Source organism: Triturus cristatus, chromosome 1_2 (genome assembly GCF_964204655.1).
Source record: "Triturus cristatus chromosome 1_2, aTriCri1.1, whole genome shotgun sequence".
NCBI classification, from domain to species: domain Eukaryota; kingdom Metazoa; phylum Chordata; class Amphibia; order Caudata; family Salamandridae; genus Triturus; species Triturus cristatus.
In genome coordinates, this window is record NC_140580.1 from 886,508,901 (window position 1) to 886,535,439 (window position 26,539).

The 26,539-nt window shown below is 46.6% G+C and overlaps 1 protein-coding gene across 15 annotated transcripts in view; it reads right to left on the bottom strand.

Annotated features, from left to right (window-relative positions):
• Positions 1-26,539, bottom strand: part of MIB2 (MIB E3 ubiquitin protein ligase 2) — a 325,069-nt gene that overhangs the window by 115,999 nt on the left and 182,531 nt on the right. For 8 of the 15 annotated variants that reach the window (XM_085609505.1, XM_085609503.1, XM_085609508.1 and 5 more), the window contains 2 exons: positions 4,725-4,859; positions 1,839-1,987 (listed from right to left, as the gene is read on the bottom strand). In XM_085609505.1, coding sequence (XP_085465631.1) covers positions 1,839-1,987; positions 4,725-4,859 — 284 coding nt within the window. The remainder of the gene's footprint in view (positions 1-1,838; positions 1,988-4,724; positions 4,860-26,539) is intronic. The other 7 variants (XM_085609519.1, XM_085609515.1, XM_085609514.1 and 4 more) reach the window with 1 other exon arrangement.

Genomic DNA, 26,539 nt, shown 5'->3' on the forward strand with positions numbered 1-26,539 from the left:
AAAACGCTTAACAGGACCAGTGAGACCGGTTACGAAGCGGGTTCGTGCTACGAAAGAGGCAGACCTCAGATAAAGGAAGGACTATGGATGACCTGGAGGAGCCGGACTGGCTCATCATTGGAACTGCTATGAATTGGCCGTTGATGCAGGTATTCCCAAGGACTCATGGGAACTGTACTTTTGAGCATAAGGTTGAAAAAAGATTTGTTTAATGATTAGCTGCTGAATAAAGATGCGAAGAAAGAAAAGCATAATCCTCGCCTCCGTGTCCTTAATAGAATTGAAACTTTCCTACATGTTAGTTAGGAATAATTTTTATTACACAGCTCTTAAGATAACCCCTTCCACTTAAGACTGGGCACACTAACCTAAATAAGGTCTGCTTGAACTGGACATTATTTTCTAGATGCAGCCTTGTGACCTGGACATAACATTGCAGATGCCATTAATGGACTTGGACATCAAGTTGCACAGAAGGGATTCAGATCTTGATGAATGACACTAGGTTGTGGCTCACCAATCATTTTATCTGTGGTTAAAGAGCTTACATTCTCTTCTATGCAAACCTGTCTTTATGCACGGAACATACTCTTGGATCTCCATTCTGATTAGTAACAAATGAAACGTGTCCATTATGTATCTCAAAATGAATTCTATTCGATCTTCATCTCCATAAGGGTATCGATATTGATTGAATGCAGTCACAATCTCAGCTTCCACGATAAATTCAGCAAATGTTTGCTTAATTTACCATGAGAGTTGACTGCGCTTAATCAATATCGAAACCCTTATCATGACGATTTACCAAAAAATAGAATTCACTGTGAGAAACAATCACATTATCCCTACAAGCAACAGTATTTTTATCTATCCTTGGACACCCTTATCTTGGGGATGAATGCTCTATAGAATTTAATTCGCAAAGATATTTAGGTATTTCTACTAACAGCATATTGTACTAATTTAGACGACTGTGACTTTGACAGACGTTTTCTTCATAACATTTGTTGAATGAACAGGACAATTGATTTATTAGTTCCGATTAAGCAACTGTTGCCACAAAACACCTTTTGACTGTTCTTCTTATGAAGTTATGGAAATAGAGATCAAGATTAATGGTCATACATGAATGAAAAGGACTTTTCATTTAAAAACAAGAATCATGATTGTGCTATTTCCACCTCTCGGAGAATGATTGATGCCCTGATTTACTTAAACCGTTAAAACTGTGCTGGACAGGTAACCAGCACATCTGAGAGAATATGTGCAGAGCAATAATCCTTATTACCTGTTTAGTGTACATTCTTCTTAGTGGTCACAGTGAATGACATATGTAAGATATCACTTATAAGTGATCGCATCCTCTCTTCCCTCCATCTTCTACATCTCCCCCAAGATTTCCCTGTCACAAATATATCACTTTGCAATGTGCTTTATTAAATTACAGCTACGTCCATCTGACCAAAAATGTTTTTAAATTCCTCTTCATTTTCTACATAGCGACATGTCTTCACTCTGTACTGACGAGTACTAGCAATGACCTTCCTAGAAACCACCCCACCACAGCCTAACCTGCTGACAAACTCCCCAGAGCGGTCTTCACTCACAACACTCTTATTAGCGTTTACTTTTAGCCACAGGAAAGTATTGTATCAGTTCACCAATTCAATGTGTTTATGGGAAAGAGGAGGTATCAGTGAAGAGGGCAGTGTTTTTGGAGTTGGATAATGCCCTCCTTCCCACCTCCACAAAACAAACACTTCTGGGGCTTAGGCCTTGAGAGAGATGGAGCCACAATGACAATTACTTATGAGGTTTGGATACTAATTGGCTCGTACCCAAAAGCAGCGTAGTGCAGTGCAGCATCCCCTTCCTCGTCTTTCAGGTCAATGCTAGCCTGAGCCTGAAGCAGAACCTGCACAACCTCGAGGCAGCCCAGGTGAGATGCCACCTGCAATGCAGTTCGGCCCTGGTTTCGAATGTCCACCTGAAGAAAAGAGACAACACGCAGGCCTCAGAAAGGGGTCACAAGTGAACGATACATGTTAGCCATCAATCAGCCATCTCGCAGTCTAAAATCTTCCCTGCTGAAAAAATGGGTGACTGAGAAGAATCTGAAACTCAGTGTCAAACTCGGCTTTAACATCAGCTAATAAACCACACTTTTTCCTTAAAAACATGGGTTTTCTTTTTAAATTGGTGGTGCATATTTAATTGACCATTGAGTACTGAATATTTATATCAACATGTTTGAGTTATTGTACAGAGCCTAGGATATGGTGACAATGATTTTTGAAATTATGAAGCAGGAAAAAAGAAAATGTATCAGGAGAAAATATTATAATCTGTAGCAACTGTGCGCAAATAAAAACAGCAGTTAGCTATTAAACTTGTAACATCCCAGTCATTGTCTGCGCTGTGCTCTCAGTAATGAATATAAAGTTTCACAAAAGTCGCCCCCCTATAAAGTGAATGTTCAGTATGTTAAATACTGCAGCACAGTCCTTTTCAGCTGCATTTCTGAATTTATTTCCAAAGAAAAAAAAATGAGATGCCTCGAATTCTTGGCCTAAGCACTATATTGCTGTAAGATGAAGGGTCTGATTGCAGAGCACAACAAAGGATGCTGCTTTCACCTGGTGCAAAGGAGTACAACCGTAAGAATATGGGGGAGGGAGCACCATGAAAGAACATTCTCTATGCAGTTTCAAAAAACAAAAATAAAACCCACATTTGCTTTGACAAATGCTCTGTGCATAAATCTCTCATATACCCTTTGAAGTATCTTGAATTCATTTATTTGAACTCTTGGTAAAGGGTAACCAAAACACCGATGAGCGGGGGGAGGGGGGGGGGGCACACTTTACAAATGGCTAATTTTGCAATATCTCATGAGTAATATTACAATTTGCAGGGGTGACATACATAGGAATTAGCGGTGTTTTACAGAAAGTTCATTTGTATATGTGTCCATCAAAAATCTTAAAGCAATAGAGAAAACCACAAATGATGCCACTTTAAGATAATAAGATAATGGTAGGTTGTCGATAAATGTTATATTTTAAGCTAATCCATTCTAATTTCCCATTACCCATCCTGTAATGGAACATTCTAACCATTTAGAATGCTAAGGTTGTTAGGAGCATTTTTCTGTCAGTGAGTGCCTAGGAGACGTTGGTATAAAGCATTTTTTTACTTACCTTGACGTTTCTTCATTATTACATTGGCCGGAATTTCAAGATGCGAAGGGGACAACCTAAGTCTCCTCCCCTCTCTGAAAAGCTTTTCAAGAATACTTCAGCACTTGCAGAGATTGAAATCTAAATCTAATGATCTGCACTACAGAGAGAAGAAAACATGGGCATCGTTGACAGCACTGTGAAGGAAGTACTTCATGATCACCATCGGAGACGCCTCACATGTTCCTATGACGGTCTGATGGCTAACAGCTTTTCCTTCTGTTGCTCTCCCCTCCCTCTCTTCCCCCTCAACAGGATTTCAAGTCACATAGCGCGGGGATGTCCTTGGGTCACCAGGCGCTCTAGAAATCGCTAAAATAAAATAAAAAATAAATGCATGGGCGAGGGACAGCTTGCGGGCTAAACAGAATTACCCTGCCCGTGAATGACTTTTTAAGGGGTTCCTTAAAAGTGATGCACTGGTTACAGTTTGGCCGGCAGGAGGAGGCATTCCATAGGTGTAGAGTTTGCCTAGCAGGCGTGCCTCAAACGGAAATCTCTGCCATCCGCTTCTTTGTCAAATATTCTAGGAGGAGCTGAAGAGTTTTCAGCCGTCTACCTAATTAGTAAAGCTCAAGATCATTGGTCCTCAGTGCTGGTTATCTTCAGCCATGTGCGCGGCTGTATTCAACACAACAGAATATATCAAATGACTGAACAAGATTTTGGTATGGATGAAAATAGAGGAACTGCACATCAGTGGCAGCCTATGGGTTACTGACCTTCTACACCATCAAGTATACTATTTCACCACTACAGCCTGTATGGCTGGTTTATTTTAGGTCATACAGAAGTACATCTCTACTTTGGAAGTTGCCTTTATGGTGGTTTAAATAAGGCAATAGAGTGTAATTACTCAATTTCTACAGATCAACTTGGCATTAAGAGAGTATTACTATAATATCAATGCCACTGCAAAATATGAATAATATTAATTACAGGATATTACTGCTGTACATACTTTAATAGATCATGCACAGATCATCTAAACGTATTCCACCATAACATTGTTTACATATATCTCGGTTGTTCTGTATATGTGATCCGAGTTTGATATTTTGGCACGCCTTTTAGGTCTACAGTCTGTTTTATTATATTGGTTTACTCTGCATGATAGTGAGTAGTAGTTAAAGTTGTTATTACAGGTAAGGTGCTGCATGAAATTATTTTGTATTCAGTTATAGGAGAGCATTCTGTGATCTACAAGGTTCATATGATACATCATATGGTACTGCAAGCATGACCCAACCTCCTTTTTTAAATGATGTTGGTGACCCTTCTCTACCTTGGAAGGAATGGGTTAAGCTATTCGAATCGTACCTTATTGCCATAGGGGGGTGGGAAAAAAGAGTTGTGCATTCAGAAAAAATCCTTCTATTAAACAAGTTAGGAATCCAAGGGCGTAATATCTCATAACCAGAACCTATACACTCACCAGAAGGAGAGAAAGGAGATTTGGATGTGAATAAAGGAGTCGTTTCTTACCTGTAACTCCAGTTCTTTAGTAGGGGTATCTCTGCTATAGTCGTAATCATGTGAATAGTCCCGCCCATGTGCGTGGACCCTGGAGCAATCAAAATAGTCTCTTAAGTTGTCCTCTTCTGCAACCCTGCATAGACACTTAAGAGAAAATAAAGACAAATAATGCAACCTGAAATAAACAAGGCTACTCTGGCCAGTACTTCATCCTGAAGTGAAAAAGGATAGCCAGATAACACTGAAATGTAAACATTTTGCTAAGTTTCACACATAGAGAAACTCCCCTTCACAAAAATCCTTTGTCATGAGAGGAAGGATTGGACAGACAAGCCCCCATAGGCTGCCATTGTGTGTCTGTAAAAGGATACCGTGCCTTTAAGGAACCCTCCAGAGACCCTCGGTATCCCATGATGCACAGCCAAAGGCTTGTTACTTTCAGTTCTTTTTGAAGGTGTATAAAGCCAGGCCTGTAGCATTCAGGATATTATCGTTTTATCCACCGGGAGGAGGGCAGGTTGCTTATGACTATAACAGAGATACCACTACTACAGAACTGGAGTTACAGGTAAGAAACTACTCCTTCTGTAGTAGGGGATCTCTGTGTATAGTCATAATCATGTGAATAGAATGGCAAGCCCATCCCCACAAACCAAACCCAGCGGTGGAAGAAACAGACAGCACCACTACTGTGAAAATACATTTCTCAGCGAAGCCTGCCCAACGTGAGCATCTGCCCTGGCATCAGAGTCCAGGCAGTAGTGTTTAGCAAAGGTATGGACTGACTTCCAAGTGGCAGCCCTACAGATGTCTGCAATGGGGACATTGCGCAGCAAAGCCGCTGTAGCAGCTTTACCTCTGGTAGAGTGAGCCTTAGACTTACCCCCTAGAGTCTTGTTAGCTTTCTGGTAACACAGTTGAATACAGGACACAATCCACCTAGAGATGGACTGTTTAGAGGTAGCAAGACCAGTCCTGACCACCAATCCATAATTAACAAATAATTGATCTGATCTACGAATCTATTTAGTCTTATCTAAGTAGAATTTCAACACCCTTCTCACATCGAGGGAATGAAGGGACCTCTCCGTCGGAGAGGAAGGATGCTGAAAAAATGTGGGCAACGTGATCGTTTGATTCACATGGAAATCGGACACCACCTTAGGAAGAAACTTTGGGTGAGTTCTCATGACAACTTTAGATGCATGAAACACAGTATAGGGCTCTTGGCAACAAAGAGCTTGGATCTCACTCACCCTGCGAGCCGATGTTATAGCTACAAGGAAAGCTGCCTTCCAGGATAGATGCTGTAGCGAAGCCTTATGAATAGGCTCAAAAGGCTCTTTCATTAGTCTAGACAGCACCACATTAAGCTCCGACGGAGGCGAAGGACGCCTAATGGGAGGAAACACCTTCAAACCTTCTAGAAAATCTTTGATGACTGGGATTTGGAAAAAGGAAGTTTGTGAAGAACATTTCCTATACACAGTTAAAGCTGCTAGGTGAACCTTAATGGAATGAAAGTTAAGGCCAGATTGAGCCAAATGCAGTAAGTATGGGAGGATGACATCCTCCTTGCAGGATGTAGGGTCTGCACCCTTATACGTGCACCAAATGCAGAATCTCTTCCATTTGTATGCCTAGGAAGTCCTTGTAGACGGTCTTTTTTGCCTCTTTTAATATTTCCATGCAGTTCTAAGGCAGATTTAAATGTCCATACTGCACAAGCTCAGGAGCGATGCTGCCAAACTCAACGACGAGAGGTTGGGATGCACCATCTGCCCTCCGAACTTCGTGAGAAGGTCCGGCCGACACGGAAGTCGAAGATGCGGCAGGAGAGACCGGTGTAGGAGGTCGGTGAACAAACACTTCCGAGGCCATTCCGGAGCAATGAGGATCATCCTGGCCCTGGACTGGGACAGTTTGATCAACACTCATTCAGGGGAATGGGTGGAAAAGCGTAGAGAAAGCTGTTCGACTAGTTGATCGACAGTGCATTCCCCAGCGTCCCCGGTTGGTAAAACCTGGAGGCGAAGTCTCGGTATCTGCTGTTTTCTTTGGTGGCAAACAGATCGATGTCTGGAGTGCCCCACCTTGCGAAGATGTCCCTTAACACCTCGTCGTTTAAGACCCATTCGTGATTTTCTTGAACAAGCCTGCTGAGCGCGTCTGCCTGAGCATTCTGCACACCTGGCAGATGAGTCGCCGTGATCGTCAGGCCCCTGGCCAGCAGCCAGTTCCAGATCGTCTGCGCCTCCCGAGAAAGTGTGCGCGATCTTGAGCCCCCCTGCTTGTTGAGGTAATACATTGTTGTTGTGTTTTCCGTCTGTACAAGCAGGGAACTGGTGTGGAACGATGGCTGGAAGGCTTTCAGCACCAAGTGAACTGCTCGGAGTTCCAGAAAGTTGATGTGATACGTAGACTCCGTCTGGGACCACGTCCCTTGTATTTGAAGGTGTTCCGAATGTGCTCCCCAGCCGTATCTGTCACAATGGTTTGAGTCGGTATCTCTTTGTGGAACGGAATCCCTCTGATGAGATTGTGAGGTGAACACCACCACTTCAGGGACTGGGCAGCATGTTGCGACAGTTGGATGCTGTCCTGCCAGTTCCCTCGTTTTTGGTCCCACTGATCCTCTAGACATTCCTGCAAAGGCCGCATGTGGAGTGAGAAAGATGCAAGAGGCCATCAAACCCAGGAGAGAGGACACCGTCCTCACCGTCGCAGAAGGAACGGACATGAGAGTCTGAGCCTTCCGAAGGATCGATAAGCGTCGCTCCTCTGAAGGACACACGCTTGCCTGGAGTGTATCGATGGAGGTTCCCTGGTACTGTAGACACTGAACAGGAATCGAGACAGACTTTGACATGTTGATGTGAAGCCCCAATTGGTTCAACAGAACAGCCGTCCTGTTGAAATGTAGCTGCGCTTCCTGAAGCATGGAGGCTTTGATCAGCCAGTCGTCCAGGTACGGATAGACGAACACCTTGTTCTTCCTCAGGTGCGCTGCAACCACCGCCATGCACTTTGAAAAAGTCCTGGGCGCAGACTTCAGGCCGAATGGAAGCACTGTATATTGGTAGTGATTGGTGCCGACTAGGAACCGCAGGAACTTCCGATGCTTCCTTGTAATGGGTACATGGAAGTACGCGTCTTGCAGATCTATGGCGCATAGCCAGTCCCCTTGATGCAGCGGAGGGTAAATCTGGTGCAGGGACAGCATCCGGAACTTTTCTCCGCGAATCCATTTGTTTGCTTGCCGCAAATCGAGAATGGGCCTGAATTCGTTTTTGTCCTTTTTGCGCACCAGAAAGAACCTGGAGTATTGACCCTTTCCCCTTGGAGGAGGAGGAACCTGTTCTATCGCCCTTTTTCTTCACAGGGTATCGGCCTCCACTTGAAGTTCGCGCAACAGGTATTGTGAACGAACTGGTGGAATAGATGGAGGAGGACTGATGAAACGTAGACAGTATCCACTGTGAACAATATTCAGCACCCACTTGTCCAGAGTTATTTTTCTCCACTCTGCCAGGTAATTTTGGATGCTTCCCCCAACCAGAGTGGGTAACAGAAGAGGGGGAAGTAATCCCTCAGGGCTTAGAACCAGCGGGGCCCTTGTTCCCCGATGTGGACTGCTGGTTGCCCCTGCGTCTCTGAAAAGGCTGCTGCTGAAACTGCTGCTTTTGGCCAGCCTGACGTCCCTGTCCGCGTTGGGAACAGTATCGCCACTGGTAGGGGCGGAAACTCTTACTCTGTTCCTTGCGCTTCACCAAGCCAACAGCCTTGAGGGTCTCAACCTCCACCTTCATACGAGCCATTTCCTCGTCCACATGGGAACCAAAGAGGGTGGAACCCGAGAATGGCAGGTTAGCGATACGTTGCTGGGCCTCCGGTTTCAGGGAGGTGAGACGCAACCATGAATGGCGCCGCAGTCACACCATGACAATATCCTTGAGCTGCCAGGAGAGAGGTGTCCGCAGCCGCACTGGTGATCTGATTGGAGACAATCAGACTCTCATTGAGAACCTCTTGAAAGTCCTCGCGTTGTCTCTAGGCAGGAGTTCCGCGAACTGTTGAAGAGACTCCCACAAGGAGCGATCATACCGGCCCAAAAGAGCCGTCGAGTTCGCTGCCTTCATTGAAGTGGCTGCAACGCTGCAGACTTTTCTCCCCGCAGAATCAAGTCTATGGCTTTCCTTGTCTGGTGGACATTCACTATAACTGAATCCGGAGGGGGATCCACCCGCAGGAATGCAGAGTCCATGTCCGGGGGTCTGTATTTCTTTTGAAGTCTCGAGGGAGCCGACTTCACCGAGGCAGGCGTCAGGAACAACTCCATCGCCGGTTCCTCCAAATCGGGTACCAGAGGAAGCAGAAGACAAGAGATTTGCTTCCGTTGTAGCGTCTCAAAGATCACAGACGTGGACGGGGTAGGCACGGACTGTGCAATGCCCAGTTTCGCCGCTCCGCTTACCAGAACCTCCTGAAACGTGATAATGTCATCGACCGGTGACACCCTCGGAGGTGGGGAATCCGACAAAGTTGGCGAATATCTTCCTGCACTAGAGGACTCCATGTCCCTAGTATACCCGGAACGTGGCCGCTCGTGACGATGACGACGGCGTTATCTGGTTGAAGACCAGTGCCGGCTACGAGAGCGATGTCTCGGCCGGGATCGAAATCTTGGCCTTCTTGGCACCGCCGGGACCACTGGCAAAGGTGGAGCCGGCGGAGGTGGAGGCGTCGAGGAGGAGTAGGCGGCGTCCTAGGTTGCAGCGGCAACTGACGAGGAGCCACAGGCGGAGCTGATTCCGGTGACCTGGTCGGAGAATAGGTCCTGGAGTACTCAAAGTCCGAAGTATGAATCGTCCTCCTCCGCTTGCGGGCAGGCTTCGAAGCGGAAGCTCTGGAAGCGGTGCCCCTGGAAGGTGAACGTCGACGCCGTCTTGACCTTGAACTCCCAGACATGGAGATGCTGACCGCAGAGGGTGACGGGCTTCTCGACGACGAGCTCCGATGGCTTCTCGATGTCGACTTTCTTCTCGACGTCGACTTTCTCCTAGATGACGACTTTCTTCTCGACGTCGACTTTCCCCTCAACGGCGTTGATCTTCTCGTCGACGGCGACCTGCGTGTCGACGGCGAAGTCGCCTCGATGGCGTGCGCAGATGCCTACTGGACTCAGATCGACAGCGATGATGTGTCGACGTCGTATGTGAAGTCCTCGACCGAGGTCTCGACGTCCTTACCCTCGACGTTAACTTCAACGTCGTTTAGACCCAGAGCCCTGGGTCGACGGGGAGCATATGGTAGTCATACCTGGCCTCGACATCGACGTTGTCGCCTTCGACCGGGACCTGCGTCGTTTATGAGCCTTCTTTCGACTGGGGAGCCACCCAGAGGCCGACGCATGGGTTGTGGAAGAGGAAAGGCTCTCTCCATGCCCAGATGTCCCACCTGCAGCCTGCTGTCTTCTCTGCTCCAGGCCTTGAAGACTAATCTTCTCCGTGTCACGCAGGGTCCTCCTGGAAAATGACTTGCAGATGACACAGGAGTCAGGAACATGAGATGACGGAAGATAGAGTATACAAACCCTGAGAGTCCTACTTGGCCTTCTTCCTTCCACATTCTGAGCACTTGTCAAATAAAGATGGCATTTTGACAAGAAAAAAGTGGCTAAATTGCCCCAAAAAGACAGCAAAAGGAAGGTGAAGGCCTCTGACGTCAAGTGAAGCACTCAAAAAAGCTCAAATATTTGAAGATATACCACTAAAGGTAGAGCTCAATGCTCCAGGGTCCTGCTAGCAGGAGCCGGAAAAAAGAACTGAAAGTAACTAGCCTTTGGCTGTGCATCATGGGATACCGAGGGTCTCTGGAAGGTTCCTTAAAGGCACGGTATCCTTTTACAGACACATAATGGCAGCCTATGGGGGCTTGTCTGTCCAACCCTTCCTCTCTATCATGACAAAAGATTTTTGTGAAGGGGAGTTTCTCTATGTGTGATGTGAGAAAGTGCCATCTTTCTTACATGGTATGCCCCCACTTTTTGCTGAATGTACTTTGACTGAGTGTGCCCTGGACTCCTGCCAATCAGGTGCCCAGGGCCTATGTTCCTTCCCTAAAACCTAAAACCCAAATTGGCAAACCCTGGCCACATGTCAGCCCCAGGTAAATGGTACCCTAGGTACCCAGGGCCTTGAGACCAGGGAAGGCCTCTAAGGGCTGCAGCACTTATTGTGCCACCCTTAGAGGCCATGTACCCTAACACAAACACATTGCCCTTGCAGGCTGAGTGTCTGGGTACAAGACAAAACAAAGTCGACATGGCACACATCCCTGTGTGCCATGCCCACAACCTACACTGCCCTGGCATACATTAGCCACCTCTCTAGCTGGGTGCCCTATGCCAGTGGTGTGGGCACAGGAGCCCTGTGCCCCTACAGTACCCAGGTCCATTCCTGGGCACTGTAAGTGCAGAGCTGCCATTTAAGAGTATATGGTGCTGGGAGCTCGTCAAACATTAACTCCACAGCACCATAATGGCAACACTGAAGACTGAGAAGTTTGGTATCAAACTTCTTAGCACATTAAACCCGCACTGATGCCAGTGTGGGATTTAATCTACAAAGCACTACAGAGGGCATCTTAGAGATGCCCCCTGAAACCTAACCTACAATCCACGTCTTGTCTGAGAGGCTACCTAGGCTGCCACACAGCAGACATGTTGCTGGACCCCTGGATGGAGAGACCACCGCTCCCCTGGGCCTGCAACAATGCACATCCTGGGCGAGGTGCTAGGTCTCCCCCCCCAGGATGGGCAGGGGGAAGCTTCAAAGGCATGCCGCCTTTGTGAGATGCTCCAGGCTACTTGCTGAACCCAGCAACTGGCCCCCACCGTTTCTGTCCTCCACTCTGGCGGGAAGACGGGCCGGAAACTCCAAGTAAGGACAGGGGATGTGCCAGCCCTGCCAACCCCACCCCTCAGGTGGAGAAGTGTGGCTCAATGATTAGAGCGGCAGACCCTGATGCAGAGGTCTAGCCCGGGACCAGGGTTCAATTCCCCGCCTCGGCGGGTCTTGGGCTCAAAAAATTCCACGGACCTGATAATTCTCGCTTTGGTGCCATTCCAATCATGGAGTCCCACTCTGCAACTCTGGGCAATAGCTTGCTTAATCTCCACAACGGCCCCCACAACGCTAAGGATGCCTGGCCTCCACCTTGGGGGTGCCCAGGAGTGGACGCCTCACAGGGAAAGCCAGGATGGGTTCCACAGCGGTATTCGTACAAGCGCCTTGAGACCCTTGCGGGTGAGTAGTGCGCTATACAAGTATCAATTTACAGGTGGGAGAGGCGAGGTGAAGCACATCTCCGGGCCGTCGCCATCTTGAAGATAGGAAGCCCTACCCAATCAGGACTAGGCCACTGCCCCCCTCCCACAGTCGAGTGGTAGGATAGGGGGTGTACCCACCCCAGGACAGGGACCCAGTGGTCCCTTCCCTTTACCTACCTGTAACGCCCCTAAATTTAGTATTCAGGGGCACCCTGAACCTTCCTTCCTCAGATTCCAGATCCTAAAACAGCAAAGAAGATCAAGAAGAAAGAAGACCTGCCATGCAGCTGCTAAGAAGAGGAAGACACCAACTGCTTTGGCCCCAGCCCTACCGGCCTGTCGACCCTCGAACCTGCTCCTGCTAAATAACGGCACCTCCTGTGGCCAGCAACCTCACAAACCCCGGAGGACCTGGCTACCTTGTGACTCTGAGCACCTGGGACTCCCATGAGCAGTGGCTCTGCTCAAAGCAAGTATCTAACCCCTGGCATCAGCCCGGAACCACGAACCCTGCACATACTGCACCCGCCAAGCCTGGCCTGTGCCGGAGTGGACAAAGACCCCGAGGACATCCCCCCGGCGACTGTGACCCTAAATCCGGCACCTAAGGACCCCCCTCGACGTTCCTGGTGACGCCTGCAGCCTCAGAACCAGGGACCCCACCCCAACCGCGATCAACAGAGGGTAAGATTTCCCGACACCAATAGGCACCCTGCGGCCCCCTGTGCCAGACTCCAGGGTACCTACCTATCCTCCAACTACCCAACTTACCTCTTGAAGTGGTGGTGGCGGCACCTGAAGAATCTTCGTCCCCGAGCTTGCAGCCTTTGTTCGTCCTTGAGCTTTTCCATAGCAATCCATTGAGCGCCCGAAGGCGCAAAAGCACCCTGCACAAAGCCGCCCGAGTGGCCCTGGCAGTAACTTCTACTCCTACCTACTTCCCCATTTGCCATGAGCAAGTGACCAGGAGCCCAGCTCCCCCAGCCGCGTGGCCTGCTAGTCAGCAGCCCCCAACCAAGGGCCCCCTGCCTCCCATAGGATAACATTGGGCCTAACTCACTCTGCACCCAGCCGCCCCAGTGCCAACAACTGTGTAACAACTTACTTACCTTACCCTGGGAGACCCCTGAGTCTATGCCCAGAACCTTAACTCTGCCAGTCGAGTACTTACCCAAAAGTCGATAACTCACTTTTCTTCCAAATGGTAACGTTGACTGGTTCCTCTTGAAATTTCTTCTTAGTGTGGAGTTTCTAAACTTTAAAATATTCACCTAAAATCAACGAGTAACGAAAACGGAAATACTCACCTGCTATTAGGAGAGATCCCAGTGCTGGATCTTGGTGCCCAGCACTGACCCTGAAAAGTACTTACAACCGTACTTACCATGGACTCAATTTTCTCCCATAGGAAACCACTGACTGTTTTTCAGTCAAATTTCTCCTACGTGACGATTTTTGCAAACTACAAATATTCCTTAAAAATCGTACCAACTGTGAAAATGTAATTACTTACCTGTTTTAGATAGATGCCCCAGTACTGAGCCTAGGAGCCCAGCACTGGATTACAAAAGTAACGAGAACATACTTTACCCTTAACTTGAATTTTCTCCCATAGGAAACCATTGACTGTTTGTCTGTGAAATTTCCTCTGTCGATTTTGCAAACTTATAAATATTCTTTAAAAATCGCCGGTGTAACTTAAACGCAGTTTCTCAACTGCTTACAGGTGGTACACTAGTGCTGGATCTAGGATCCAACACTGGCCTAGAAAAAGTAACCATAACCCCACTTACCTGCTAAGTGAATTTCCTTCCATAGGATAACATTAGTAATTTGATTAGAAAAAGTTGCTAAGTGTCACCTTTTGAAATAGCAAAAGATTGATTAAAATCACAACAGTAACTAAAAAGTATTTGTTCACTTGTTTCCAAGAACTGTCCCAGGACTGAATCTAGGATCCAGTCCTGGAGTTAGAAAAGTAATCCAGAGAGTAATCAATTGCATAAAACTTAAAATTCCCATTGAGCTCAATGTATTATTGTGTTTGAAATTGTGTTGCCTATTGCAACAAACTGCAACTATTGCATTACAAGTCAATTGTCTTTTGCAAAGTATATAACAAAAGCATCTCATTCTGAGAAAGTATATTTTTGATACCTATTGTTGGTTCTGAAATAAAACAACCATATATTTTGTATACAAACCACTGGCCTAGAGTTCAGTTCTTGAGTGTGTGTGACCATTTGCTGACTGAGTGTGTACAACAAATGCTTTACACTGTCCTCTGATACTGCCTTACTGCTCGACCAAGCTACCACTTTAGAGAGTAAGGTTATATCTAACTTTAGCCTCTGCCAAACCTCTGGGGACTGTGGACTCTATACACACTGTACCTATTTGGGAACATTATATATAGAGCCACTTTCCTACATGTGAAACTTATCAAAATGTTTACATTTCAGTGTTATCTGGCTATACTTTTTCACTTCAGGATGAAGTACTGGCCAGAGTAGCCTTGTTTATTTCAGGCTGCATTATTTGTCTTTATTTTCTCTTAAGAGACTATTTCGATTGCTCCCGGGTCCACGCACATGGGCGGGACTATTCACATGATTTTGACTATACACAGATATCCCCTACTACAGAAGTTAGGTTTCTAAAACTATAGGCCCCTATGGGTGATAAAATAAATGTGCTTTTGGAAAGGCACACATTTTTAGTAGGTTACAAGGGAAACCAGAAAGTGGCACTAATTATATTACTGTACTAAGGGTCAAAGGTTGTGTGATGTTAGTGAATTAAATGACTGCTTAATAAGGGATCAATTGGTATGATGTACCAACAATGAAAGGATGCAAGGAAAATTGATAGCAAAATTCCAGGCTTACAGGAAGCTATATAGATTGCGAAATCTATTGAACACACTGCTTTTTGCATAAAAGAAATGAAAATTCCTTCTGAACAAGGTTCAGAAATTGGTATAGACGACTCCACCAATGAAGTAAATAAAGTAAGATCCTTGTCAAGTAATAGGATAAAACTAGTGCCTGAAACGAACAAATGCAAATGCTTTCATTGTGGCTGTAGCAACCACCTTGAAAATAACATTAACTGTTAAGGAAGACAGGTTATTTCTAAAACGGGCAATAAAAGAGGGCAATTCACAAGAGTTTGTAGAGATGGGGTACTAAACAAATTAATTGTGTGGAGGAGGAGAGCCAAGAATGAAAAATGTCCTAGCTAACGCAATAGAAAGTTTCAATTCTATTAAGGACATTGAGACGAGGATTATGCCTTAACTGTCTTCACTTTATTTTTCAGCAGCCATTTTTAGGTCTCGCCTATGAAACGCGCATGCGCTGCCCTAGGAGATGACCTTTAGAAATCGGTCTGCTCCTTTTCAAGCACACTCGTGCTTGTGCTGGCATCCACCTTGCGGGAGCGAGCAGCGGTGCGCGTGCTAATTGAAGACATATGGCTCTCGTGCTGCCGCTGCTCGCTCCCGCAAAGTGGATGCCAGCACAAGCACGAGTGCTTCAAAACAGCTGCTGCTTGTCTTCACAGCTGGAGCCTGCTTTTGTAAAGCACTGCACGTCACTCCTAACACGGGTGCAATACAAACCATGGCAGCCACAGCTTTTTTCCTCACAGTAGGCTTCCTTGTATTTGAATTAATCAGGTTTTATTTCCCCCAGCTCCGCACTCGCACTTCAGCAGTGGCGCTGCTGCCTGAGTAATGGCGGGCACTTCTTTTGTTTATTTTCAGCGTTCTTTCAGTTTAACAAAGGTGGCACACGCACCTTTCTTTCTGCACTGCTTGCTTTTTTTTCACACCCCGGGACAAGGAGCAGAGACCGCGTTGGCACCTTCAATGGCAGGAGGTAAGCGGGGCGTAATGCAGATCTCTTCACACGCACACTGCTATAAAAAATTTCAGAACTTTGTACATTGGCGACATACGTGTTCATGGCAGGGTCAGTTTGTTTAGGATAAGGTGTGATAGGTCAGGGAAGCAGTTTGGGACTGCATGATAAGTGGCAGTTTACACATTGATGGCGCTCCAAGTCGCAGCTAAGAGCAAACATGCTGCACTGCAAATGTCAAGTGAGTCTAGTCAGACAGCATTGCAGGATTGCAATCTAACAGATCTGAGCTCCAGGAGATTTATGTGATGTAATTCTTCTATTGAATCCAATAACCCCTTGCTGTCTGCTCCAGGCAGTGGAACCCACGCCCCTCAACAATGCATTCAAGTCATGATGAAGTGGTCTAATTGCAGTTGAAAGTGTAGACTAAGCCAAGTCACTGCACCTTTGATTTTGGCTGAGACTGAAAATGGACTATCGAAAACTCCAGCCAGTGGGAACCCAACTCCTTTGTGGAGGCCACACCTGCAGAAGGGTACCAATATGTGCAGAACTGTATCATGCTAAGCAAATGACGAACAACGTAAGGAGTCAATCCATCATAGTATCTGGTTGAAATAACCTACTCAACACCCAGGAGTTGCACATTAGCATCCCTGAGTGCGTATATTCATGTACTAATCATCACCGGTGAGAACTGCCATGTGTGTCACCACACTGTCGGACCAGTCCATATTAACACACCAGGAACATGGCCCATATGTCCCTGCAACAGTCATTTTAACATGAGACCCTGGTATCTTTTGAGGGTCCAAACGCCGTCAACAATATAGGATAACCAAATACAGTACACCTATGTGGTATTGTTTACTATGAAACTTTGTTTGGTATATACACAACATTTTGCATTACGGTCACTACTTTTTGGTTAGTCTTGGTTGTGATTTTTCATCTATCACAGACGTTGTTGCTTCTATGTTGTAACAATGATTGTTAGATAATGTAAAGCCTGCCTTTGAAAAAAAAGGTGTGTGTTGGTCGTGTGTTTCATTGAGTTGTAAGGCATTAATTGCATTCCGTGATTTTGCTGAACATAACATTTGTGCATGAATGATACCAATGAAAACCGCTGCTCATGAATAATTGCCATTTCCCAGGTTCCCCTGGGCTTAAGGGCTGCTCTTGTTTCGTAAATACACAGTGAAATTACAGCTTGTATTTAGCATGGCCTCTACCGTGTAAATCTGGTGCCCTCTTGTTAACTTTTAGCAGCAAGAAAATCAACAAGCATTGGCATAGCCAATAGGTCTCGCTTTTGGGACCTTATAAGTATTTAGTTATTCAGCACAATATCCTTGGTGCAACATCAACTGTTGCATGGCTAAACACTAAAGGTCCCAAAGGCGAGACCGATTGGCTATGCCAATGCTTGTTAAACCATATAACAGACTTCATTTCCCATGAAACCTTGGGAAACGTCAAATAGTAAAGTGTCCACCAATCAACAACCAGGGACCCATTTATAGTCCACTGATCCTTTTGCTGCCTCCTCTTCCTTCCTGCAATACAAGCCAGTCACCGACGTCCTCAGTCTTATTTAGACAAATTATTTCCCAAAGAAAGAAGATAGATGTCACATTCCTGAACAGATAAATTCAGAGATCATAGACAGCAAAAGCCATACAGTAGACATAATCACAGCATCATCATAGTATATGAGCTATGACCAAAAGTTGCATACCAACTCTTTACCAGATAATGTTTTTCTGTCTTGGTTAGGAATGTGCTCCAGCTTCTTGGGAGGGCTAATCCTTGCTTCAGTGCCCATAATAAAATTGAAACTTTCTATTAAGTTAGCTAAGAAGTTTTTCATTCTATGTCAGGACCAAAGGCGAGGGTTATGCTAGTTAAAAGATTATAAATCACCAATGAGGCGATATTAGGAACTGGCTTAAAGTAGAACCTTTTAAAAGTAGAATTTAAAGACCAGTCTGCAGCGTTGAGGATATCCGCCAATCGCACCCTCAGGAGAAATGCTGAAGATGCCATAGCTCCTCTTACAGAGTGAGCTCCAAATATCTTTGTATCAATGCCAGCTTCCTGCATGGCCCATTTAACCCATCTAGCGATGGTAGGGGATGAGACTGCCTTATATGGCTTCTTGAGGGCAATCAAAAGTAGTCGTTCACCATGTGGGCGGAGTTCCTCCATCATAGATTAATATGCTTTGATACATTGGACCACACGTAACTTGTGGGGAATCTGCAAATGACGTGTAAGACAACACATTTGAATAACATTTTGTCCTTTGCAAAATATGGAAGGTAAACCCCTCCGGGGTAAATACTCTACCTGCTAAAATCCAGTGCTCTCACAGTCGAAACTAGTCTACAAAATAGCAGGCATTGGAGGGTGGTAAGATTGGCTGATATTTCCTTGAGAGGTATTTGTTGGACTGCCAGGACAGGAATAAGTTCAGAAACTTATTTACGTCTCAAAGGGCTGAATACTTTTGGCTCTGGAGGAAAGAACAACCTAATGCACTGTAACAGTTTGTGAACCAAGAGGTGTTTCCCCATGAGCTGATCGCCGAAATAGGTATGACCAGCCGAGATCGCAAACCTGAGAGCAAACAAAGGGAGCAAACTTTCAGATAAATACTTTGAGAAAATTGAAACCTTTCCTGCCGGATACGGACTTCAAGCTGGCAGTATAAGCTCTAGTCATCCCAAGAGTGGATTACGGAAATGTTTCTCTCTGTGGCCTACCCACAGCTGCAACGGCCCCTCTAAGAGCCTCAATCAACACCGCAGCGAGACTTATCACTGGCTCCAAAAGAAGCTCCCACATATCCCCTGACCTAAAAACCCTTAATTGGCTACCCTTTGAAGCCAGAATTTACTTGAAAATATCTTGTATGACTCATAAGGCCATTCATCACAATACACCCAGTTATCTGGCACAGAAACTGGTGCCCTCTTGTGATGTCAGATCCTCAAGAAGTGCTAACAACCTTCTACTGAAACCGCAAAGATACAACAAGAAGAAAACATATAACCGAACCTTTTCAGGGATGGCGCCCAGAATTTGGAATGCTCTACCCCCAGAAACCAGACTTAATCCCTCTACTGCATCTTTAAAAAACAGAAGTGAAGTCGCTTCTCATGGCTAAATTCACTTGAGCAGGGGCTACTGGTATTCTGCGTCCCAACGTATCCTCTACTCGGAAATTTACAATGTCCACTGCCCAGCCAGATATCCTAAATATTGTATCTATATTTTGCTGGAAATTCATTGAACGTTTTGTGATGTATCATATACCTTGTATTCAACGATAGGATGATTATACTATCTTGTCTATCAGCGAACTTTATGCTAATTACCTTGTTTCTATGTAACTAAGACACTTACCCTGTAAAGCGCTCCGATACCCGCAAGGGTCTGGTTCGCGCTATATAAAACTCTCCAAATAAATAAATAAATAAATAAATAAAATAAACCTGAATGCATTGACTGACAGGTAAGCTAGGCCCCCAGGCTACAACGAAGAAAGAAAGTTCAAAATATGGACAACATCGGTCCCCACTGGATGCAAACATCTTTGGTGACACCAGCACAACCATCGAGACCAAGCCTATTGATACTGTTTAAAGGCACTGTCAGCCCAAACTTAAGAGAGGAGGGACAAAGTCTGTCACGAAAGTCCTGATATTTTCCAGCATTTCCAGTAACCCTACACGCCATAAGAGGCAGAGCACCTTCCAGGATCAGATGACGGAGATTCTCCTCTGGATTGTGAAGGAGATCCAGAAATAGGGGTATACGGATTAGAAAATCCCAAGAAAGTTCCAGAAGAACTAGATACCAGACTTTCGATGTCCACTCCGGGGTTACTACCACCAGGTTCGCTTATTGTCTCCACACCGGGGCGAAATGACGCATGATCATGGCAAATGGGGAAACTCGTATCCGGTCTCGTGATGCCAATCCTGAAGAAAAAAGTAGGTCGCTGTCGCACCGAGGTCCAGTCTCCAGCTGAAGTATCTGGGGACATAGTAATCCAGGTGGGATGTGAAAAGGTCCGCAGAGAACAGGCCCCATCTGGACCGCAGAGCTTGGAAGACTGCTGAGTTTAGTTTCCAAAGGCTCAAGTCCAGAAGATGACAGGAGCACCAATCGGCTACTTGGTTGGATTTCCCCAGGAGGTGTTCTGCCGTTACTGAAACTTGATGTTTGAGGCAATAGTTCCAGAAGGTCCTAGCCATGTCCTCGAGGGCTTTCGTTCTCGTGCCCACCAAATGGTTTATATAGCGCATTGCCTTTATGTTGTCGATTTTGAGTAGGCTGCAGCACTGTGCCCGATCCTTGGTCCAACAATGGACCGTGAAAGAGACAGACAGAAGTTCTAGGCAGTTGATGTGCAGGGATTTTTCATGAGCTGACCATTGCCCTCCTGTGGAGAATTCCCCACACCTGGCGCCTCAACCTGGCAGCTGGCATGGGGCTCTATCACCATGTCTGGAAGTGAGCTAAAGATTGCTCGACTGTTGCATGCCTCCATGCGGGTTTGCCACCACTGAAGTTCCTTCTTGCCTTGCTCTAACAGAGGTACTACCTGAGAGTACGAGAGTCCCCTCCAAAGGTGGAAGGCTTTGAGCCGTTAGAGTGCCCGATAATGAAAGGGCCCCGGGAAAATGGCCTGGATCAAGGAAGATAGTAGACCCTTCATCCTGGCAATTTGATGGAGAGAAGGGGAATGATTCGGGAAAGAGCTGGACTTTGGAATAGTATAATTTACTTTTCCAACTCCAGTCTGTGCAACAGTAGGAAAAGTGTTGTACTTAAAGTCCAAAATCAGCCCAAAGCTTTTCTTGAGGCAAGTTGTTGTAACGACCTGCGTGGTAAAGGAATGCATTGCAAAGATGCATCAATGGTTTGGACCGTGTTGTTAAAGCAGGTATGTGTCCTTGAGATCGAGACGCACCATCCAGTCATTGCGTTGAAGGAGATCTCTGAGGAGATGAATGCCCTCCGTCTTTAAGTGTCGAAACACTAGCCACTCATTGAATTCCTTTAAGTTTATTATGAGGCGCTGTCCGCAGTCCCCTTTATCCACTAAGAATAGTTTGCTTAAGAAGCCTTAGGGATAAGGAAACGTTTCCACAATCACACATTTGGTGATCATGCCTATCACCTCCGTGTCCACCAACGTGCAACTGCTGCCGAGAATACCATCAGGATAGGGGGAGCCCACTGGGAAGATGAGCCGTATAATTATATATTGAAACCCTGCACGGTTTGAAGGACCCATGAGTCTGAGGTAAGAATTGCCCAGTTGTGAATACATTTTTCAGTTGACCCTCCAGGCCTAGACCCGGAAACACATTTACACCCACCTTGAGAGGATCCGTGGTTGCCGCCACCCCTGAAACTGCCTCTGGAACCCCCATGTCGGTGGCGCCCTCTGGTTGGGTGGAAATTGCCAAAGCGGGAGGAATCCTGCCATTGTTTTTGACCACCGTCGTAGCCTCTGCCGGGAGCTTGCATCTGGGTGCGGCCAGTCGAGCGCCCCCCCAGGCCTCGACAAGCCCCGGTGAAAACCCAGGGCATAAAGATCCTGTAAATAGAGGCCTGAGCCTTGTCCAGGGAATTGAAGGGAGCCACAAATGTACCTAGTTGCCAGATAAACAGGTCTCTGAATAGCCACCCTTGTGCTACTGGACCCACCTCACAGGTGGCAAGTTCCCCCAGTTTGGGTAAATTTTTATAAGCAGTGATCTGCGACCCTCAGTCAAGAGGGCACAGTTTGCGTTGGCCCAAAAATTATGGCCCTCTGAGCGCACCCTGATAGCACATCAGGGGATATTAGGGTACCAAACGCCCTGGCGTCCTCCGCAATATCCATTATTCGTGTCAGTGGGCCGGAGAGGTCCAGGAGTTTATCCTGGCAAGCCCGCCAGGACCTATCAATGCCTTTTTGGGGATCTTTAATGTACTTGGCCAAGACGGTGGACATGCGGGCGTCAATTTCGGGTGTCAACGCCACCTAATCGCCCAGACACGGGCGGGTGCATTCAGCATGCAGGCGGCTATTTATTTCCTTGTCAAAGGTTTGCGCATTCTTCCTGCTAGATAGACCGCAACTTTACCGGCAGCAAGCCACTCCACAGATCGGGGTGCAGTAGTTCATTGGGGTCCAGTATATCTGATAAGGTATCCTGGGGGGTAGCACTCCCCGGTAACTCGCCACTAGGTGGCATAGGGGTGGGAGAGGGACGCCATGGCCGAGAGCCTGTATCTGTATTTGTGCCAGAGGGGGAGTCAATCCTGTCTAGGTGATTAGGTAGTCAGGGTCTGTATCTTGAGTTAGGGTTTTGAGGGGACAGGTGTGGGCACCAGTATAGGGTCAGCGGGCAGAGGCTGAGAATGATCCATAAAAGCGTGTTTTAATTGTGAAAATGTGCCTAGGTCGACATCGGAAATCTGGTCCTGTTTGCGCTTCGTATTGGGTGTTAGACAGCTAGGCGGCACCAGAGGTAAAAGGAGCGAGGTCCCCAAAATGTCTTCTCTCGAAGAGAGGGGTTTAAAGTAGCGTTCCGCTATGCTCAATAGTTTCTGCTCTAGGGGTGCTACCGCCTGCATCACCACATTCAGGATGGAGGCGTCCATCACCTCACAGTAGTGACCGTCTATGGGGAGGAATGTCATGCTATCCTCCTCCAAATATTACTCTTCGACATCAATCATGGCACTTAGTGAGTACTAATTATCCTACTGGGGGTCACACAATTTAAGTATAGGACTCTGGTTAACCAGGCTATATGTGTGAGGGCAATGTCAATTTGGGGCTCTACCAAGCGTTCTGTAAGGCCTGTGAGGCCAGCAAGGCACAGAGGTATGCCCCCAGAACACCACACACCCTTATGAATCTGTAGGGTATAGGGGACGCCTGGGTCAGTGTCTGAGAAAGCAAGCAGTCGTTTTACTATATGCTGCGCGATTGCGCTAGACAGCGCAATTATAGATATAAGTATCAGGGCTCCAGGTGTGCAGGACACAAGCACCAAAAACTCCCAGCTGGCTGTGCTCTCACTCCGCTCAGTAATGGAGTTCTGGCCGCATTGGTCGGGAGAGGCAATGTGCGAGACGCGCGTCTGGCAATCACGCGATGCCCTCCTGTGGCCGAAGGACCATGCACCGCAGAGCCAATTAAACAAGAAAGCGGCCACGAAGGAGCGACAAGAGTTCTTGCGGCGGCACTAGAATGGAAACAGCACGTTAACAACACAAATATTACATAAAGTTGACAATATCAGTAAAACACGGTAATGTGGCAGAGGCTGGCGGTACTTATATTGGCTGCAGGAGCAGTAAAAAAAGAGGAGGCAGCGAAAGGGACAATGGACTATAAATGGGTCCCCGGTTGTTAATTGGACAGTTTACTGTTTGAATTTCCCCAAGGTTTCATGGGAAATGAAGTCTGTTATATGGTTCAAAAATGGATTCGGAAAAATAAAGTGAAGAAAGTTAAGGCATAATCCTCACCCCCGGTCCGGACACAAATTAAAGAAGGAATATGATACTTACCAGTATGCATCTGTTCTTGGCATGTAGAGCTGCAGATCTATACACTGTGCATAGATCGCCATCTGGTGTTGGGCCCGGATGTTTGCAGGTTTTTTTTTCTTGGACAGTCTTTGGAAGTCACGAGTTCGGTGACTCCTCCTTCGGTCCGTACTGCGCATGGGCTTCGGCTCCATCCTCAGATTGTTTTTCGCCAGCAGGGAAAAGATGGAGCGTAGTGATAATAGTGAAGAAACCCATGTGTGTTGTATCTAAATAAGATAGCCTGGAACGGATACAGGTAGGCGGGTGGGCGTGTATAGATCTGCAGCTCTACATGCCAAGAACAGATGCATACTGGTAAGTAGCATATTCCGTTCGAGGCATATGAGCTGCAGATTATACACTGTGCATAGATTATATAGCAGTACCCAATCCTAGCGGCGACCACCGGTATCCGTTGCAGTAGTTTGAAATAGTGTCTTTAGTACAGCCTGGCCCACACTAGCTTGTTGTTTGGAGTGCACATCTACACAGTAATGTTTTGTGAAGGTGTGCGGTGTTGACCATGTGGCTGCCTTGCAGATGTCATCTAAGGGTATGTTCCCTAGAAAAGCCATAGAAGCCCCTATCTTTCTTGTAGAGTGGACTTTAGGTGGAACAGATAATGTTCTTGTTGCTTTGTGATAGCAAATTTGTATGCACTTTACAATCCACCTAGCTATCCCTGATTTTGAGATGGGGTTGCCTTTATGCGGTGGAGAGAAGGAGACAAACAACTGTTTAGTCTTTCTGAAGGGTTGCGTTCTTTGTATGTAATACAGTAAAGCCCTTTTAACATCAAGTGTATGTAGAGCCCTTTCCGCAACAGATAGGGGTTGCGAGAAAAAAAACGGTAATTCCACCGATTGATTAAGATGGAAGGGGGAAATGACCTTGGGCAGAAATTTTGGATTTGTGCGAAGTATCACCTTGCTGTGATGTATCTGTAAAAAGGGTTCTTGTATAGTGAACGCTTGTATCTCACTAACCCTTCTAAGGGAAGTGATAGCCACGAGGAAAGCTGTTTTCCAAGTGAGGAACTGTAGCTCACATTTATGCATTGGTTCGAAAGGCGGACCCATTAGCCTTGTAAGAACTACGTTTAGATTCCATACAGGGGAAGGTGGTGCCTGGGTGGAATTACTCTTTTAAGGCCTTCCATAAAGGCTTTAATAGCAGGCACTCTGAACAGTGATAAATGCTGTCTGTTTTGTAGGTAAGCAGCAATTGCTGCTAGGTGTAGACGTATGGATGAATATGCCAGGTTACACCTTTGAAGATGGAGCAGATAGCATATGATGTGCTGTATGGATGCATCTAAGGGGTCGATTGTATTGTTACGGCAGTAAACAACAAATCTCTTCCACTTTGCGGCATAGCATGCTCGAGTGGTAGGACGTCTGGCTTCCCTGATAATGTTCATGCAATCAGGGGGAAGGTTAAGGTATCCAAATTCTAAGATTTCAGGAGCCAGATCGCTAGGTTGAGCTGAGCTGGGTCCGGGTGCCTGATTTCTCCATGGTTCTGGGTTAGGAGGCATGGGGACAGGTGCAGCTTTTGGTGTGGTACCACTGAGAGCTGTAGTAGTGTGGTATACCACGGCTGCCTGGCCCATGTTGGAGCTACCAGAATGAGTCTGAGGGAGTGCTGTTGTAGCTTCCGTACCACTAATGGAATTAGCGGGAGAGGTGGAAAGGCGTATGCAAATTTGCCTGACCAGTTCATCCATATCGCATTGCCTTTGGACAATGGGTGTGGGTATCTGGCGGCGAAGCTTGGGCATTTTTTGTTTTCGTGGGTGGCGAAGAGGTCTATCTGAAGATGCCCCCACTGGTGGAAGAACGGGTGAAGAACTTGTGGATGCAGTTCCCATTCGTGCATTTGCTGCGTTTGTCTGCTGAGCAGATCTGCCATGGTGTTTTGTATGCCTGGGACGTGTTGTGCCAGGAGAAAGATTTTTTGTGGAATTGCCCATCTCCATATGCTCTGTGCTAAGCGGGAGAGCTGGGGAGAGTGTGTCCCCCCCCCCCCCTGTTTTTGAATATAAAACATTGCAGTCATAATGTCTGTGCGAATTAGGACTGCTTTGGCTGAAATTTGTTTATGAAACGATTTCAGGGCTAGAAAGATCGCCAATAACTCCAGATGGTTGATGTGGAGTAACCTCTGTTGTGGCGTCCATAGACCTTGCACTGTGAGGTGTAACAGATGCGCTCCCCAGCCGGAGAGCGATGCGTCCGTTGTTAGAATCACCTGAGGAACCGGGTCCAGGAACGGTCGCCCTTTGGAAAGGTTTGTGGTGTTCCACCACTGCAGAGATCGATGAGTGCGGCCATCCACCAACACCAGATCCGTTAGCTGACCCTGGGTCTGGTTCCACTGGCGTGCTAGGCACTCTTGGAGTTGACGCATGTGAAGTCTTGCATGAGGCACTATGAAAATGCAAGACGCCATCATCCCTATTAGTTTCATGAACACTCTTGCTGGGAGAGAGTGCTGAAGAAGGAACTTTTGGCGCAGGGCTTGCATGCTTGCGATCCTGGCTGAGTTGGGATAGGCTATAGCTTTTGAGGGGTCTATAGTGGCACCGAGATATTGCTTTGTGCGAGACGGTATCAAGTGGGACTTTTGGTGATTCACCGTAAAGCCTAGCTGGTGAAGTAGTTGTATGGTAGTGTTTGTATTTTGTACACACTGGTGGTAGGACGCGGCTTATATGAGCCAGTCGTCCCGGTAGGAGAAGACGTGAATGTTTTGTCTTCGGAGGTGTGCTGCCACTACTGCCAGGCCTTTGGTGAACACCCGTGGTGCGGTTGTGACCCCGAAGGGGAGAACCTTGAACTGATAATGTTGGCCGTCCACCACTAATCGGAGGTACTTTCTGTGAGCAGGGTGTATTGGGATATGAAAGTATGCGTCTTTCAGGTCCAGTGTAGTGAGAAAGTCGCCCTGACGGAGGAGTGGGAGAACTTGCTGAAGAGTTACCATATGAAAATGGTCTGAATGGATGTATGCATTTAGAG